The sequence below is a fragment of the Nesoenas mayeri genome (genome assembly GCF_963082525.1).
Source record: "Nesoenas mayeri genome assembly, chromosome: 9".
Taxonomy (NCBI): domain Eukaryota; kingdom Metazoa; phylum Chordata; class Aves; order Columbiformes; family Columbidae; genus Nesoenas; species Nesoenas mayeri.
In genome coordinates, this window is record NC_137557.1 from 12070612 (window position 1) to 12088228 (window position 17617).

The 17617-nt window shown below is 38.7% G+C and overlaps 1 protein-coding gene across 5 annotated transcripts in view; it reads right to left on the reverse strand.

Annotated features, from left to right (window-relative positions):
• The window catches only part of NLGN1 (neuroligin 1), a gene marked incomplete at both ends in the record, with an annotated part of 294339 nt that extends 276985 nt beyond the window's left edge, over positions 1-17354 (reverse strand). For 2 of the 5 annotated variants that reach the window (XM_080349600.1, XM_080349599.1), the window contains one exon: positions 16859-17351. In XM_080349600.1, the coding sequence (XP_080205726.1) occupies positions 16859-17351 (493 nt within the window). Of the gene's footprint in view, positions 1-16351; positions 16412-16858 lie in introns of all 5 variants that reach the window. The other 3 variants (XM_080349598.1, XM_080349601.1, XM_080349602.1) reach the window with 3 other exon arrangements.
• Between the last annotated feature and the right edge of the window lie 263 nt (positions 17355-17617).

A 17617-nucleotide genomic window follows, 5' to 3' on the forward strand; every position in this document is an offset into this window, starting at 1 on the left:
GTTCTCAGGGACATCAGCTCTTCTTACAAAAGCACTAAGCACTTAACATCTGCTGGAACAGTCAGCATTTTGGGCACATTGCTGGATCTGTGAAGTCTCGCACCAAAAGCAGTTAATAAATAATAAGCATTTGCTCTGTGGCACAGCATTTCATCGGTGCCAGGTGCAAACCCAGAAGATCGAAAGGAGGTGTGGGCAGTGCTCACGGTTAGCGAAACATGGCATTTTTCCCACTTTCACAAACTGAACGTGTTGTAGGTACAATACAGTTTGTTCTGTGGCTTTGGTGTGTTTAATGCTAAAATTCAAATGTGAATCTAATTTTTGTAGGATTGCTTCCTAATTTTTTCAGCATTGCATGAATGCCTTTCTAAATACGTGCAAATATAAAGCTGTACAGGTGACACACTAAAAATACAACTGAAGTTGGTGCTTTCATAAAAGCAATTAGCAATCGCTCAATTTGCAATAGATGACAGCCTCAAGAGGATCGCTGCCCTGGCAGGGAAGTAGCTGCAACTTACATTACAGTCGAATGTTCTGTTCTTTAACGCTATTTTGTTATAATAGGCAAGTACAAGGTTGCTGATTATGTATTCATTCCTGTGCATAGCTTTTGGCTGATCTTTTTGTCCACAGGCTCAGACACACACACTCCAATCCTGTATCTTAAAATACTCCCTCTTAAAGTTAGTGAAAGGAAATGACAATAAATAAGCAAATAAATGCAACTGCAAGTAGAGAAGGCCAACAGCAAGGTCTTTTTAGTTCAGGGTGAAATCAAGCGACCATGCAAGTATTTGTCTTACTCAGAATTCATACAGTGACTACAATTATGCCTATTTTGTAATAATATGATAACTAGACTTACACTTTAAACTGCCACAGCAACATCCAGGGGCTTTACGGTCCCTCCCTAGGAGTCACTCTTCCCACTTCAGCAAACCATGGAACAAATCCTGCTCCTATAACAGCAAATGGCAATGTTGCCACCAGGCAAGTCTTTAAATTAATGCCTACCTTGAATTACACCTGCATAAGCCCCATGTTCCACAACTGTTCTCCTTAACAGAATACTTAAGTGACAGCCTTAAATGCGTCTGGATTGAGTCGCTGAATATACTCTGCAGCTCTTCAGCATAATGAACAGCATTCGCTCAGCAGTGATGCTTGAATACATGGTCAGAAGTGATTTAGAGTAGAACAAGGTGAGACAGTATTGCACCCAGACATGTTTTTTTCCTAAGCAAAAATTTGTAGTGTTTTAACATGGATGGGGTTTGTGCTATGGCTGATTATTCTATCATATATTATGCCATTTAATGTTTCCTTATTTCAAGTAATATCCATGGCAGCAGTTATACCACGTGGGACAGTTGCACAGCACCATACAACATACACTACCACACAACACATAATACCACAGCAAAGTCACTGGGAAATAATGTCAGCACCTGTGGATTTCTTTAGGCTAAGTCTAGGTTATTCACTTCTGTTTACTCTATGTTGTTTAAATATACTTTCACTCTCTGTGTGCATCCTTTCATGCATCGAAAAATAAAATTGTATTAAGGCAGAAAAAAAAAGGAGAAAGTTACAATGGTTTTATACAGGCTTAGGGACCAAGTTCGCAAACCAGCTTCAGCGTGCATCTGATGCAGCACTTTGGCATCCCACTCCTGCCTCAAGAAAGAACAGAAGCACAGTGGTTACTCTCACTGGCCCAAAGAAAACGCTGCGCTAGGGGCTGAATGTGTCATTAATTCCTCTGAAGGGGCCATTTCCCACTGTTTCGCACGACTTTTGGAAGCAATCACTAACTGGCTCACACGTGAACCAGCCATAACAGAGAGAGAGGCCTGCTCAATCACGTCGGTTTCCATGTGAAACATGCACTTGCCTCTGCCACCCATTGAGTTAAATGATTATATTCAGGAGCTGAAAGGGCACCACTAAGACGCTGAGTGGTAAACACACAAATCAGGTCAATCCTTTTGCTTTCCTTGTAATCCCTGTACGTTATTTGTTACCGGCTTTTACTGCTGCCTCTTGCTCCTCTTCGGGCACTCTGCATGCAGCCAAGCACTCTCCTCCTCCTCCTTCACACCATGGATCATGGCAATCCCTTCTTATCAAAACTCCTGTATTCTGCACTACTTTACTACATCCACCGGCTTTATATCTTCACCTCTGTTGTCTTTTCTTCACTGTAAATTCTCTAGAGCGAGGAACTTGTTTTCTCCAAGTTTGTACTAAAGGCTGTAAATTTACAGCGCTCTAGGAATGTTTGATAACAGCACGTAAATAATTAATAAAAGCTGCAGCAACCCTTTCTTGTTCCCTATCTGGAGGCTCTAAGACAGCAAGACAAGTGGAAGGCAGAAAATATTTCACAGGTTAAGGTAAGATGTGATACTCACCCCACTGGGGGGTAACTGACTGACAAATACTTGCACCCAGGAAAGATCAGGATTAAGTTGTGCAGGAATTAAAGACAAGCACCGCTTCAGCCACATGAACCATAAAAGCAGCACAGAAGGATCATAAACAGCCCAGCTCCCAAAAATAAACATGATAGGAAGTGAGGTATTTTAATTTCGGCTCCACAATGGCATGCAGTCTCTTTCCTTCTCTGTGTGTTACTTCGCAGAAGTTCATTCTTTTGTCCTAGTTTCTCTATCTTCAGTACAAAGGAAAAAATTAAAGGATATAGTGGCATATGAATACCTCATGATTTTGTAGCCCTAAAGAGGTAGTCAGTGTTCCTAAAATGAAAAAAACCAGAGGTGGAAACATGAAATAAGGACAAATCACACACAATAAGACTATGACAGCAGGAAACAGAAGAAAGTACATGAAAAAGGTGGAAGTGATTTGTTATTACAGGAGAGGCTGTGATATTTTGAGAAAATAAGAACAGAGAGAAGAAGAACAAAGAAAAGGAGAAGATATTTATGTATCTCAGGAAAAAATTCAAAATCTACCAAACTTTCAAAGTCCCTGTTATCTGTTTCTAAGTTGATGTTTGTTCATCTTGTAGAGGTGGGAATTCAGGCCTGGTCTTGTAAAACTTGATTTGAATTTCATGATAGACATTTATGTGGCCAAGAATTTACCCACTCAGTGCAAATAGGTACACGTTCTCCACTGGAGCACAAAGGAAAAGACTTTATGGATTTTGTGCCTTCAAAATAATCAATAATGTAATCCCGACACTTATGTCAGTTTTGTTGCTAAATATCCTAGTTTATGAAGGCAATCAAGTACTTTGGCACCAAAGAACAGTAACTGCACTCAAAGAAATCTGAACCTGAAAAGTGCAGGGACAAAACCAGAAGCCACTATGTCTAGCACTGAATGTTTAATCAGGCAAAACATCATAAAAACACAGCAAAAAAGGGCAGTAAATTACTTGATTTTAGTGCAGTGAAGTCTTCAAAATTAGTTCTTTTTTAGAACAGAGACATAATGACTAGCTTCTGAATAGATATTGGCACAGCAGGGCACACAAAAGCCCTGATTAGCTGCCATATGATGGAATCTTTAGTTAATATTTGTTCTATTTTGGTGTTGATTTCTGACCTTTCCTCTTTGACTTTAATTGGTCAAAATCCAAACCTTTTAAAATTCATTTAATACCAGATAACTGTCTCTAAATTGCCAGATGTCAGGTCACATGCTCCTGATAACGAGGGGAGAAACGCGCTTTGCAGTTTTTTCTGTCAGTTTCTCAACTTCATCTAATTCTGAAGTAGCAGGCAACATGCGTAACAGTGGCGATAGCGCTTGCGATGCAACAGTTCTTGAATTAGTTTTTGGGGAAAAAAAGAAAAACATGCACTCTGTTATGTAAAGCCTGATTCGGATGTCCTTCACCTTCATTTCAAAAAGAGCAGGTACACTGCAACCGCAAACCTGCACTTCTATGCCAGTGTTCAGTAAGAAAAGAATATGACACAAAACTTGCTCTAGATCTTAATATCAGACAAAACCATCAGAAGATTCTTCGATAACTCCTAAACCAGTGATAACCCTGAGTTTTTTTCACCTCTTTGCATTTACAGTTAACAATACAGGAAAGTATTTCATTATATTTCAGAACTATAGCTGCTGTTGTAATACTGTACGAGAGCCTCCTCACCGATTGATTTATGTCCACAACTCCTCTTCCAAGAGCTTCCTTCCCAAATTAAACATGCTAATGATTTTCTATGCAAAATTTAACAACCTAATAGGCTGAACAAGTCAAATGAAAATACGCTAATTGTTGCCTTTGATGTATACTATTCTGCCAATTCTCTCATGAAAACAGTATATTAGCATTAGCTGGAGTACTTACTAAAATATATATTAAAAAAGAAAAGCTCATGTATACATATATAGGTACATGTTAAGAAAATGGCACTGTGGGCTGCAGAAAACACAGCTTCAAGGCTTGGGACTGACAGGAACGGCTATTATACACTTCAAAACTATTTTCACAGGAACCCTGAAAACAAACAGCTAAAGAGTGAACCTCAAACCTTTAGCTGAATTAGTTAGTGTTGGTTCATAACTCCAAGCCTATGCAATTAAAGTGGTCAAAATAAGATTACACAGTCAAAATAATAAATACAGAATGAGATCAGAGAGACAATAAAAGGCTGGTGAGAGAACAGAAGGGTTCCTGCCTAACCCCCGAGATCTGAAATGAGTTCCCCAAGAAACTGCCCAGTTGCATTATAAAGTAAGATTTCTGTGTGCATGTATTTTTTCACCCAGAGTACACGGAGTAATATGTTTTAGCCTATGACGAGCATCACAGAGAGAGTTTTAGTGCAGAAACCGGTTTATTCTGTACTCCAGCTAAGTTCTGAGGATGAGGATCGGTGCCATTGCCATCTTAACACATGTAAATAAAATAGAGGCAAGCAAACCATAAGAGAGGATAAACAAAGAAATACAGTAACACAAGATTACTTTCTATTGCTTTGTCTTTAAGAGTTTGCTTATAATGATTTGATAATCTAATCTAATTGATCTCTCCAAGTACTTCTATGGCTCTAATCACTGTAGTATCTGATTAGTGGAACAGATCCATACTTTATCTCCAGATTTAATAACTAAATCTATACTTGAAATAGAGTCACACAAGTTCACCACAGGGAGAGGGCCAGATGCTGCTTAGCCAGGGGAGAAGGGAAGGAATGGGAAAGCCTAGCAAGGTCCAGAATGACTGGAAAGAGACATTTGACTTTGTGTCAAGTCATCCCTCTACAACAAAGCTCTGCTTAAACAGCACATTTCTGGGGTTACAGAAGTAAAGCAGGAATGTGATGTAATTAATGGGGGCAGAACCAAAAATGAGCTACTGTCTATGGCCTGCTCTCCTTCAAACTGTCTTCCTCGCAAGCATAAAGTAAATGTAATTATTATTATAGTTGCTTTGTTCTCTTCCAGGCTAGCACTTCATCAGCCTGAAAATTATGACATTTCCTGAATGTGCTTCAATGACTTCTTAACCTTTCTAGTTGCTGAGTGTCAGTACAATGGCACATTGTACTTGGAGATTTTAGCAGTGAAAAGGTTAACACTCAAAATTGCTAATAATAACAACAGTATTCACTGAGCCAGATAATCACTCACACAGAATTTCAATCCAAAGTCACTTAAAATTCAGAAGAAACCACTGTATTTCTTTAAGGAAGTGACAGCGTTTAGAAGAATATTCATAATTCAAACAACAGGCCAGAATCTGACTTACTACTGAGTTTATCCATTTTTAATCGGGCAATACTAAGGGCTAGCTTTTCCTCTACCTTAGTTCAAACCTATTTTGTGTCGTGTCCTCTAACACGTGTCCAGGTGCTGGACAGACAGGGGTGAGGGCCAGACCACTTGCACAGTGCAAATATCAAGCATGGAAAGGATATGAAGCATTTCTCGTAAATTATTTGTTTCTTCCACTCTCCCTTGACTGCTGCTTGTTTGTTGTGCCGATACGAGCCAAACTAGCTTGTAGTTGAGTATGTCAAAGCTCTGGGCAGAAAAACAGCAGCTAATATATGTTAGCAAACTCTGGACAGAAAAACAGTTTCTGCCACTTAAAACTGCAAGGTGGAATTGTGCTGCCTTCTTCTTGGTCTCATTTTGCCTAAAGGGAAAGAACCTTTTAATCCTATTTCTGTGCTGGGTTTGCACACTGCCAGGCAGCGTACACCTGCTTCAGCATGTGTGTCAGGAGCCTTCTTTGCTGTCAAATCCCCGTCCTGCTTCTTTCAGCTCCTCTTCTGTCTCCCAGCTCACCTCTGCAAGCAAATGTCCCTCTCATGCCCAACTGCATTTCGGCAGCCATCTTTCAAAGCCATCAGGAAAAGAAACAAAATCAGCCTGTCAAAAACACATGACTGTTTTACAGTTCAAGGGGCAATGTTCTCTTTCACATGTGAACGACACAGAATATAATGCACACAGAAGGGATGTGAGGGATTTCTGCTAACAGGGCCAGTTTCACAAGGGGGGGCACACACTTACTGTGACCTCTTCAGTAATCATCCGTATCTCTATAAAACTCAGGCACCCATTTCCCATGATCTGGTATCATACTGTGCTTTTGGGCAGGTAATACCTTCTTCAGTACTTGAACTGCAACTGCAACCCGCAAGACTTGCCAATTAGTCAAGGGTTTCATGGCACTTTACAAAAGATTATGGATGCATCTTGTTTTTTCTCTTATATGAAACTTAATCTATGGAGACTTCATATAAAAGAGACCGCAGATGCTTCAGCACTTAAACGTAGTAATTATTCTTTTTTCAAAAGTTATTCTTTCTATTAAAAGTAATCCATTTGTCATTAAGCAACAGCTCAGTTAATGACCAAAAACTGTAGAAAACAAAATTAATTCTCTTTTCTGCTCCACACAGTGCAGCGGTTAATTGATTCATATGGAGGGGTACTTCATCTGAGTTTAGCATCACAGTGAAATTACTACGATTTTAAAATCTGGCCTTGTCGTTTAATTATTTCTTGTGAAATTTCACAAAACAAACTTGCTTCTACGAAAGGTATACACAGTAATATTTCATGGATACAAACTGCTATATAGATCATGGAGCACTGCCGTTAATGCATGGAGTCCTGGAGTAGACAAATGTGCAAAATCTTTCATAACATCCTTTTGGCTCACCTGTCTTAGATCTGGCCTGCAGCAACTAAGTTCAGATTAAAAAACAAAACAAAACAAACACCTCCAAATTCATTTTGGCACTTTAAAATAAATATGAAAACATATGAAGTATCAATTTTGCTATCAAGTAAGACAGATTGTACTAGCTTTCCTCTGAGCTTTCAAATCTCCGTATGACTGCATACATATACACATATACATAGACAAATGCATGTTTCGTATTCCCTTACCACTGGGTCCATCTTGTTAAAACTACTGTTTTGGGAATGAGGATTCTCAGTAACTAAACTCTCACTGGTTCAGCTAGATCCAGCCGGCAAATGACATATTCTGTTGATCTGTTCACTACATTAATACTAATACATTAATGACTGAAAAGCAAAGAGTAGCGTTGGCAGAAACTAAAAAAATTCCTGCCAGGGTACTGGAAGGGAGCTTGACAACAACAGTGGTGCTCAGCTTCTGGTTAAAGGGCACCAAGTCCTTGGAAAACTACTACAACCATATAAGCAAATGGGTTCTTGTGTTGGCTGCCTCAGCAAGGAACCTTGACACAAGATGGTACAGTCAGGGAGCTCTTCTCAGGCCATGGATGGATGGTCTTTCTTCAGCTTGGGACACAGAAAGATACTAGTGCTACCTCCAGGCTCACCTGGCTCTCTGAGCTTTGTTTCCATTTATTTGTTGGACATTAAAATTCTGCATTAGCACAGATCCTGCAAACGCTCCTTAATCAGGCTCAAGCAAAAATGAGCTGACGTGAATTAACTGAATTAAGCAGAAGGTTTGTCTAACCTGCCTGAATGCATCTGAAGTAACTGGGAACAATGTGCATGAGTCATTCCCTTCACAAAGCTGAGAGCTAAGACCAGAGGAGGAGCCCCAGCTGGTGGGTGGGAGGTAGCGGCCGGATGCAAGAGGGATGGGAGGTCTCTCCAGCTGGTTTGTGCACAGATCCAGTGTGCCCAGAGCGGCGGGCTGCTGTCTGCAGAGGCAAAGCCAAGAAGGGTGTCGTGGTAAGGGTGGCTGCACAGTTGCCAGTCATGCCATAGGTACATTTATATACTCATGACTATATACTCATCACTTAAGAACACACTGTATTAGATTAAAACAAACAAACAAACACACACACACACACAAACCCCAAAACAAAACAAAAAACCCACCAGAATGATAAGCCTAAAAATTAGATATGCCTTATTGCCGTTTTCAATGACCTTTAAAATTAACTGAAGGGAGAGATCATCTGTACACTACAGAAAGTTGACATGAAAGAGAATAACAAATCTGCGATCCTGAGGTTATGGTATATTCAGACATATGTTATCCTTGCCTGTCATTCCTCACGCACTCTAGAGGAGAGAAAGGGATGCTCCATAGGCTTCCTCTGTATCCACACTGCTTTGTCCACCTCCTGTGCTTGGAGCATCACATGGACTGCTGCTATAAGAGGAATTTTGTCTCGCTTTCCCCAATACCTGAAGTTGCACTATTTGGACATTCCAATATATAAGCAGATCATCGAAACTCAGCATGTAATGAAAACCTCCTTATATTTAAAGGAGCTTTTTTCATCATCTAAAACCAACTGTTAGATAGGGTTTTCCCTCTGTTTAGAAGAAGGATGTCTAAGTACAGACTGTACTTGCATGTACATCCTATTTGCTCTGGGCTAAGCCTTCTAGAAGGATTCAGCAAGCTGTGCGATCTTCTTACACAATGCACCTTTCCATTAAAAATCTGCAGACAGTTTTTATGTGTAAGAATATACAGAACAGAAAGTAAAGGCAGAAAGGCAATAGAGACAAATCCTTTTACATGAGCTCTGTGAGGTCTTTTCTCAAAATAACTTCACAGGGGTTTTACTGCCAGTTCATAATGTGGATGAATCACTTCAGATATTTCTGATAAAACAATATTCTAAACTTCAAAATCACTTCCAATTCATTTACAACACCATTTAATTAGTGCTTCTGCAACATGTTACAAGGACGTCATTATCCCCTATAATTGTATAATAATTACAATTTTTAATGAAATAATTGCAAGTACACTAGATGTGTAGATATAATTATGGTAATTACATAAATACCTGATTTTCAGATAATAATTAAAGAAGGTCTTTACAAAAAGAGTGAAACATAACAAATGGAAGCTTTCCAGAAAACAAATACAGATCATAAATGGCTGTCTCTCTCCTATAGATTTTGCCTTTCTAGATTATCTCTATATCCACTATAGATATGATTTTCCACACATTATAAAATAAGGATAAAAATATTTAAACTAATATTAGATCACGTCAAGAGACCTCAGTAGTTTGCCTCTGCAGGGCCCGATCCAAAACCACTGACATTAACATAGCTCAGACCTAATAATCCTATGATACCTCAGCATCTCACGAGACACTAAATTGTAAATGACCATTGAGAGAAGGAAGATGTGAATAGCACCCAAAACAGCATAGAAACTGTTCTCTGATTCCTCTGCAACATAAAAGGGCAGATCCTGGAGAGCCATAAAATGCTCGGGAAAAGGTCCACGTGCAGAGGAGTCCCTGACAGCTGCTGAGGGACTGCGAGCCTTCCTTCAGGGCACTGCACTCCAGCACAGCTGCTGCTAAAGCTTCCCAGTCATTCCGGCTATGATCTTCTCCCAGAATGTGTCTTTTTTGGTAAAATCTGCTGGCTATACCCCTGCTAACACAGAAACCCTGCAGAAGATTTATTCTCTCTGCACTTCCCTTGATGGACAGACCTTTACGAGGCAATGGTCTTTCAATACAGGAACTTCTTCCAGAGCTTTATCAGCTAAAGAACCAGAAATTCTTCAGCCAGGTAATTTTCCTTCTCTTTAAACATATTCCTAAGACTAAACTGACTATGCATTCACTACTCTATTAGTATGAATAGGAAAGGCAAAAGCCGCTCTCAATAAAAAGCATACAGAAAAGTCTAACAGGGCAGATTCTGATTACTGCTCTGATAGCATAAAGGGATATCAAAAGAACTCTCACAGCAGAGGAATTAGCAACATGATTTACTGTTACTGCTGAAATGTTTCAAAACACTGGAAAAAAACTCTGGAAGGGAAAATCAGCTGCAGCACCTGCAATATGCCCTTTCCATGTGTCTTGCAATGTCTGTGTTCACCTAGAGCATCCCTGAGGTGCTCTGAGTCTGGGCAGAGACCACTCCAGTCCCAGCAATGTGTTAAACATGGCTTAAAGTCAGCTTTGTCCCACTTCCCTTAGCCTTGTATTGTTCAGCACCGCTTCTTTTTAGGATAAATCTTCATTATTTCAAGCATGGAAAGTAAAATAAGAGATATTAGTATTAAAACAGAAGTAAATGGTTTTATATCCCAAAAACAAATCTCATTTATGTTAAGCTCATTAAAGTAGCTGGGTTCTGAATGCAGAGTATAGTTAATAATACTATACATTTCAAAGTAGAGAAGACATGTAAATTTGACAACATAAAGCAAGAATGAAGAGGGCTAAAGAATAAAGTGAAAAGAATTTGAAAAAAAAATTATACTGGAGCAATATTCAAGTTACAAGCAGATTATTAACATTATAATTGAGATGATCCTTAAGAATGGTTTGGCACATGTAAGCATCATGTTTCAAGCTTAAAAAAACCCACAAAGAATACTAAAAATATTTTTATCCATGTGTATGATAAGGAAACAAGGAAATTAAGAGCATGAGCACAGAGAAGAGCAAAGGAATAGTAATACAATAGCAGGAAAATATGACCAAAAAATGGCAAGCAGAAAATAATGGTTACTCTAAAGTCATTTTAGTTAGTCAAATGTTCCTCCTGAAAATATACAAACATACTTAAGTGGCTATTTTTTTATAGTATTTGGCCATTCTAGCTTTAAAGAATGAATTAGAAACCAGCAGATTGAAAGGACCACCATCTCACAGTTGCTTACTGAGTACAACTGGTCCAAACCAAGAAAGGCCAGGGGAAGGACAAACCAGTTTATCTTAGTATTATCAGGGTAACAGGACTATTTTAGAGCCTGTGTGTGGGAGGACGTAAAAAATGAAAAGCAAGCAGTAAAATAATAGACAAGGAATGGAATTAGATGGGAATTTAAGACCTGATAGAGCTATAAGCACTGTCAAGGTGTATGAACAAAGCAATGACAGCATGACTGTGTGGTCAGCAAGAGCTGACCTGAACAACCAGACATTTGCAGAGGATTTTAACTAGTGTTGATGGCATTTAAGATGGCTGGAGTCTTAAAATGCAGTCTGCAAAGTCTTCTCTTGTCAAGCATTGGCTCATCCAGAAAGGGGAATGCAGAAACTACATCAGAGTTTAAGCATTTTATATTATTTCAAATATGACGTAAACCTATTGCACGTCTTTGAAAAATGCTGCTAACTGACACTAACAGCTCTAGATTGTGAAGGGATGAAAAGGTCTGTACAAGACAATGTTTGCTTCATTATCTTCTTCCATTTATTACTAGTACAATAGGAAATGCTGCAGTGGTATCTGAGGAAAGAAAAACAGGAATACAGTGCTTCAAAAAGCAACAGAAAAATAGAACAATCTTAGTGTCTTTGTGCATAGCACTGGAGGTCAGGATTATGGACCATGTTTGTGCCCACTGATACCGCAGGGATGAATTTTGACCTCACGAGGCCAAAATGGGGATGAGGGCTCTTCAGCCAGGAGCCAGCAAGAGTGAACGGGGCAAAACTTGAAATGTGTGAAGGCAACCACTGACACCAATATACTACAGGCAAATAACTCATTATGAATTCAAAGTAGCCTAATGAAGACATACACTCACTTTTTTTGTGGGCTTTGGAACTCACTCTCAAGTCACCATGAGCCCTGGGAATAGTCTGCAAAAGCATTTTCTTAGCCCACTGGCAATGCAATGTATTTTGACATAGCTGAGGCTACAGCGATGGAAACTCACAACCTAGATTTCATATTTTTCATTTATATGGCCATGGAGAAAGAATATTTCAATCAGTTTTGACAATATACCATCTACGAGTCCATTAATTTGATGTTATTTTCTACATCACGTATTTAGGAAAAAAAAAAAATCCACTAATCATTTGACATATTTTGCCAACAGAAACATATTTTAACAGGTCTCAGACTGTTCTTTTCTGACTGATTTCAGAGTTGAAGCAGGTATACAGAAAGAAGATAATTAAATTAAGTCCATAGGAACTGCACGTGTTGCATTAATTCCTTTTTTCCAAAATTTGTTGATAATTAACAAGATAGTTAAATGGAATGTTGGAAGAAGAACCACCCAACAGAAACACATTGCAACAGGATAAACGTGGGTCTTTTCATTTCTACTTAGATTTGTAAATAATATTTCATATTGCTAAGCTTCAAAGTCTTAAAGTTGTCAGTGCCATTTATGAATCACAACTGACATGACATATTCTCTCTTGAAAACAATGAATGATCAAAGCAGGATGAGTTTATAGCACTGTGATTCGTGTTTCATTTCCAGTGATGCATTTGTATGTACACATGTATATATGTTCCTATGCGTCCATAGTAACCACAGGCATAACCCAGAAAGTGCAGTGTTGGGAGCTTTGCTCTGAAAATCAAGTAGCCCATTAGGAGGCATAAATATTAATAGGGCTATTTAATCCTACCCTCTCAAATGAGGTAGTTTAGATCACAATTCTTTGCATTTAAAATTTATTCACTGCACCGACTAGAATAAGAAACAGAATCCACATGTGAAGAAGTCAGTGATGCTGGGTGGTCTCTTAGCCATCGATAATTCCTAAACATAAAAGTAAGGATCAAGTGATTTCTTTCCTTATTCTGCTCCCAGTTCTCCTACAAATACTAATGTATCCAAAACTGCATGTGCCTAGTTCCATAACACTGAGTATATATCATACTATCTACAAAAACTACACGTCCCCATTTTCACATTCAGGTATCTTCAGGCAATATGAAGGCTTTAGTACAGGTTCATAAGAAAGAGCATACTGTAACCCCAAATGCAGAGCACACAATACCTGGGGTTTCTTTTAGTGGTCGTGTTAGTGATAATTTTCAAATTTTCATCATGTAGTTGTCATTAAAGTAGGAATTTCATGGTGCTAACAGTTGCAATGCAAAGAAATTAGAATATTAAAAAAGCACAGGCACGCAGCTAAAGCAGGATGTACAGTTCTCCTAAGAGATAAGTTACCCTGTCGTTATGGATGACAAGTAAAATATTTGTGCTTTGTCAATAAAGGAAAATAGAAACCTGAAATACCAGAGCACAAAACTATTCAGGTATTCTCCAGAAATTATGCAAAAGTTTGTAAGGGAATTCAGAAAATACTATACAATCAACAGTATAATTAATATCAATGAGTAAAATGGTATTGCCTGCAATATAACCTAAGTTATATTAAAATGTAGAATTATGGTATCTAGCCTCTAAAAAAAATTACAGAAAATTAATTAGATGCCTTTGCACAGATTTTCTAAAACCAGGCCTAGCAAATAGAGAGGTTTCTGCTATTATGCATATGCATAACGCAATTAGTAACCTCTGACATTCACGTACCTGAAGCAAAAGACATGAAAACAGATGATCTTTCTTAAGCTATTGAATCACTAAATTGAAAATGAAGTATACTGAAATATAGGCATCCATATTTAGCAAAAAGCATACTATATTGCCTCATTCCTTTTCACCAGCTCTAATCAATCATTCTGTGGTCTCTGCAATGTGCATATCCAAATCCCACCCACGAGGGGTAATGGTTATAATGCCCATTACAATTTCTAGCATGACTCATGGATATAATTTGTTCCATTTCTGTATCTATCTTCATCAGGTTACTCCCTGTTCTTCAACATTTTGATTTTTCTCATGTCCCTCATCTGACAATTAAGTCTAGATAGCAATTTATTTATTTAATTCAATCTATTTCCTGTAATAACAAAGAACCAAACAATATATACAATAGCATACAGTTGTTGGTTCAGTGACTTTGAATTTACTTGTCCATTATAACTTAAAAGGATGAAGTAAAAGTCTGCCTGTGATTTTCATATTTTCTCTTTCCAGGTACTTTCATCACTAAATGTAATGAAATGACTGCAACCTAAATGACTGCTATTTCCAAGCTGCTGTTGCTGCTCAGATGTTGGGACTCTATTGCAACTTTGTTGTACAGCATGATTCCTTTTACTACTAGGTATGAGGGCAATCCAAGCCAAGGATAATCTTAAATTATATACAGGTGAGTAGAGCATGAGTTACTCGGAGAACAGACATTACTACAGCTACGCCAGCTGCCCAAGCTGAAGGTATTCAGGAGTTCACTGCACCTGTCAACGAGAAAAGGTAGGATTCTGCTCCTTTTTATTGTGCTATGTGTGCAATGAATTTAACTAGAAAGGTACCTACTGAATTTCAAATAACTCTCCCTTTAGTGTCCTTCAGGCTCACAGGACAATAAACATGACTTTCTCATCTACTGGGCTCTCCTTTTATTTTTGCTATTTTTCTTTTCTTTTTTTTTTTTTTTAAATTCTCTCATAGGAAAAGATGCTTTCTGAGAACAATGATGGAGATCTGCATCTTTATTTATGACTTTGTGAATCAGCATCTGGGTGATAGGAAGTGAAAGTTGCTCAGCTAATTACACACGCTTGATGAACTGCATAATAACTGCTGCAGCACTGCACATTAATTGAATGCATATAAATGACAGCAGTTATTCTAACTTGAATGATGTGAGAAGAAGTGACGTTGCTCACAGTACCCTGATTATCTTTGTTTCCAACTTTGGGAATCCAGCTTAAACCACTGAATTTTTACAGCATGGAGTAAAAATTCCCTATAAAAATCATTAGATGGTGCCTCAAACTCTGACACTTTAAAAACAAATTGCCTTAAGTTGCTGAAAGTGGATTTAGCCATCTTAAAAAGCTCACTTTGAACAAACACAATTAACAATTTATCATTAGCATCTAGCTACAACTAACAGTCAGTAGCAGCCGTAAAAGCAAAAACTTTGGAAAATAATGCCACCTTCATTTAGATGTCTAGATATCGCCTTAAAAACCTAATACAGAGTTTATAGAGTTGAACTTTGCCCAACTCTAAACAATTTCCTGCTATGAAACTTTGCCAAAATTAATTTATTAATATGGATTACAGCTAATAGGCAACTAGGTATATGCACACTACTCTTTGTTTACCCTAAAAAGTATTCTAGATCCAAATGTAGTCCAGTTAGTAAATAACATATTATTTTAAAGAAAACAATAACGAAAAATACTTCAATGTAAAACAAATGTGTAAAGTAATATAAAATTAGTTCTTTATACTAGTACCAAATTCCTACTTTAAATCAGTACCAAAATGCATCTTCTCCATTGCAGATCAACTGCTTCAGAAATTTGCAAACATTCAAAGAAATCTGCAAATTCTCTCCTACTGAGGCGAAAAGGGCACAAGCCAAGTCTCCAAAGCTTCCAAAAGCAGCCTAGTTTCCAAAGTACCAGGTCACAATATTTTAACATATCCCTGCACCCTATTAAGAGATGTTTTGCTTTACAAACAGAGCTATAATCACGTAATAGAGGAAATCAGAGCTCACTTTTCTAAGTGTGTAAACAACAAAATGTGTCACAACTACGTTTCAGGAAAGTTAACACTGTTCCAAGAAAACAGGGTGCATCATGTAGAAAATCAGTGCAGATTTTCAGCCCTGCTTCACTATAATACATGATAGGCATTATGCTGGAATACAGAGCTGTGGAGACACCTCAGCAGCTTCAATGGCAACAGTACCAGGCCCTGGGCACATGAGCTGCCCACATGCATGCATGTACCACATACGGTATCTACGTACAAGTGACAGACACTCCTCTGAACCACGAGACTGAGACAGAGAAGCTGCCAACAGGATCAGCATGAGACAGTGCAAGAGAGATGATCAGGTGCAACCGAGTTCAGGCTTTACAAATGTTACCTTCCCATCTGCTTTACACGGTCCTCTCTTTAAATACCTTTCTGGCTTCAGTAGGGCAAGATAATCCCTAACAGTTCACTTCACAGCATCAGCAAATCAGCCTCTTTCAGCTGTATTATTCTTTCTTCCTTTGCAAGGTTTTGATCTTTCCCCCATTTGGTTTTTTTTGTCCACTTTATACATACCTCCTTTTCTACAAATTTTCTTGCCGGGTTTTCTGGCACATTCCTTGGATATTCTTTTGACTGAAAAATGAATAGAAGACTAGAAAATAACATGGAGCTCCATCACAGACAGTAGGAGCATGCAACACCACTATCTAACTTAAATATGACCTGCTTTATTAGGTGCGGAAGATTCTCAACTTGTGTCTGCACATGCAATGAATAAGATGTTGATGCATCTTCCCAGAAGTCAGTGGGTGGCAATGAGAATTAGGTACCAACTTTGACCTAAAAATACACGTGCTGTGGGAGAAAAAAAAAGATGAGTGTAGACAGAAAGAAAGAAAGAGAAAATAAGAAAAAAAACAAGGACAGATGCATACACAGAGAAGCAGCATGCATACATGTAATATGCTGGCGTGCAAACAAAGAAAGCCATGCCTGCTACCAGTACACGTGGATTAATATTGTTAAAACATAGAACAGGAAAATAAAAAGATCTCCCTGTTTTGCCTGCTATTAACTCACCATCCTCGGTTGGGACATAGATATTTAAATAGAGGCAGTCTTCATTCTGATCTTGTACATAGGTGGAAACTACATCCAAGTTATTAGTAAACCACACGGGAAGCATGACTTCAGGCAACCTGCCTTCTATAATGTTCTGGGGACACACTGGAGCAAACTGAGTGGTATTTTTGGTCTCTGACCAGGGAGACGGAGGCTCAGGAGGTTGAAAGCGGCGCTCCCCTGTTGGAGGGGCAGCATACGGAACCCCAAGAAACTGAATAACGGGCCCCAAAATTTCATTATTTAGTTCCTTCTTAATCCCTCTTATCTTGCCAAAGTTGGTGGTCACCACGGGGTTGGTATCATCCAATTTTTGGGAGGACACAGCTGCAGCGTGAAGCAAAAATCCAAGTATACCAAAAGCAAGAGTGGCATTCGATCCCATGTGTAACAGGCGGACTATCGTCGCTCTCCATACACAGTTCAGCCACATGGATCTTGGAAAGGCCATGGTCCCACATTAGTTGTGTAGCTACAAAAAGCGATCTGATTTGTATCCACGGGTGTCAAAACAGGGCGACCGAAGGAAACAGATCAAGTTTCCTAAATAGGTGCCTGTCAGAAAAATCTCAAAAGGCTCTTCACGCGGTAAGTATCTTCCATTGATTTCACACTTATTGAAGCTGCATCTTCACTCAGCACTATTTATCAGACTACATCCTATCGACAATTCTGTTTTCCATAGCAGCAATATGAAGAGAGCAGCCATTTACTGCA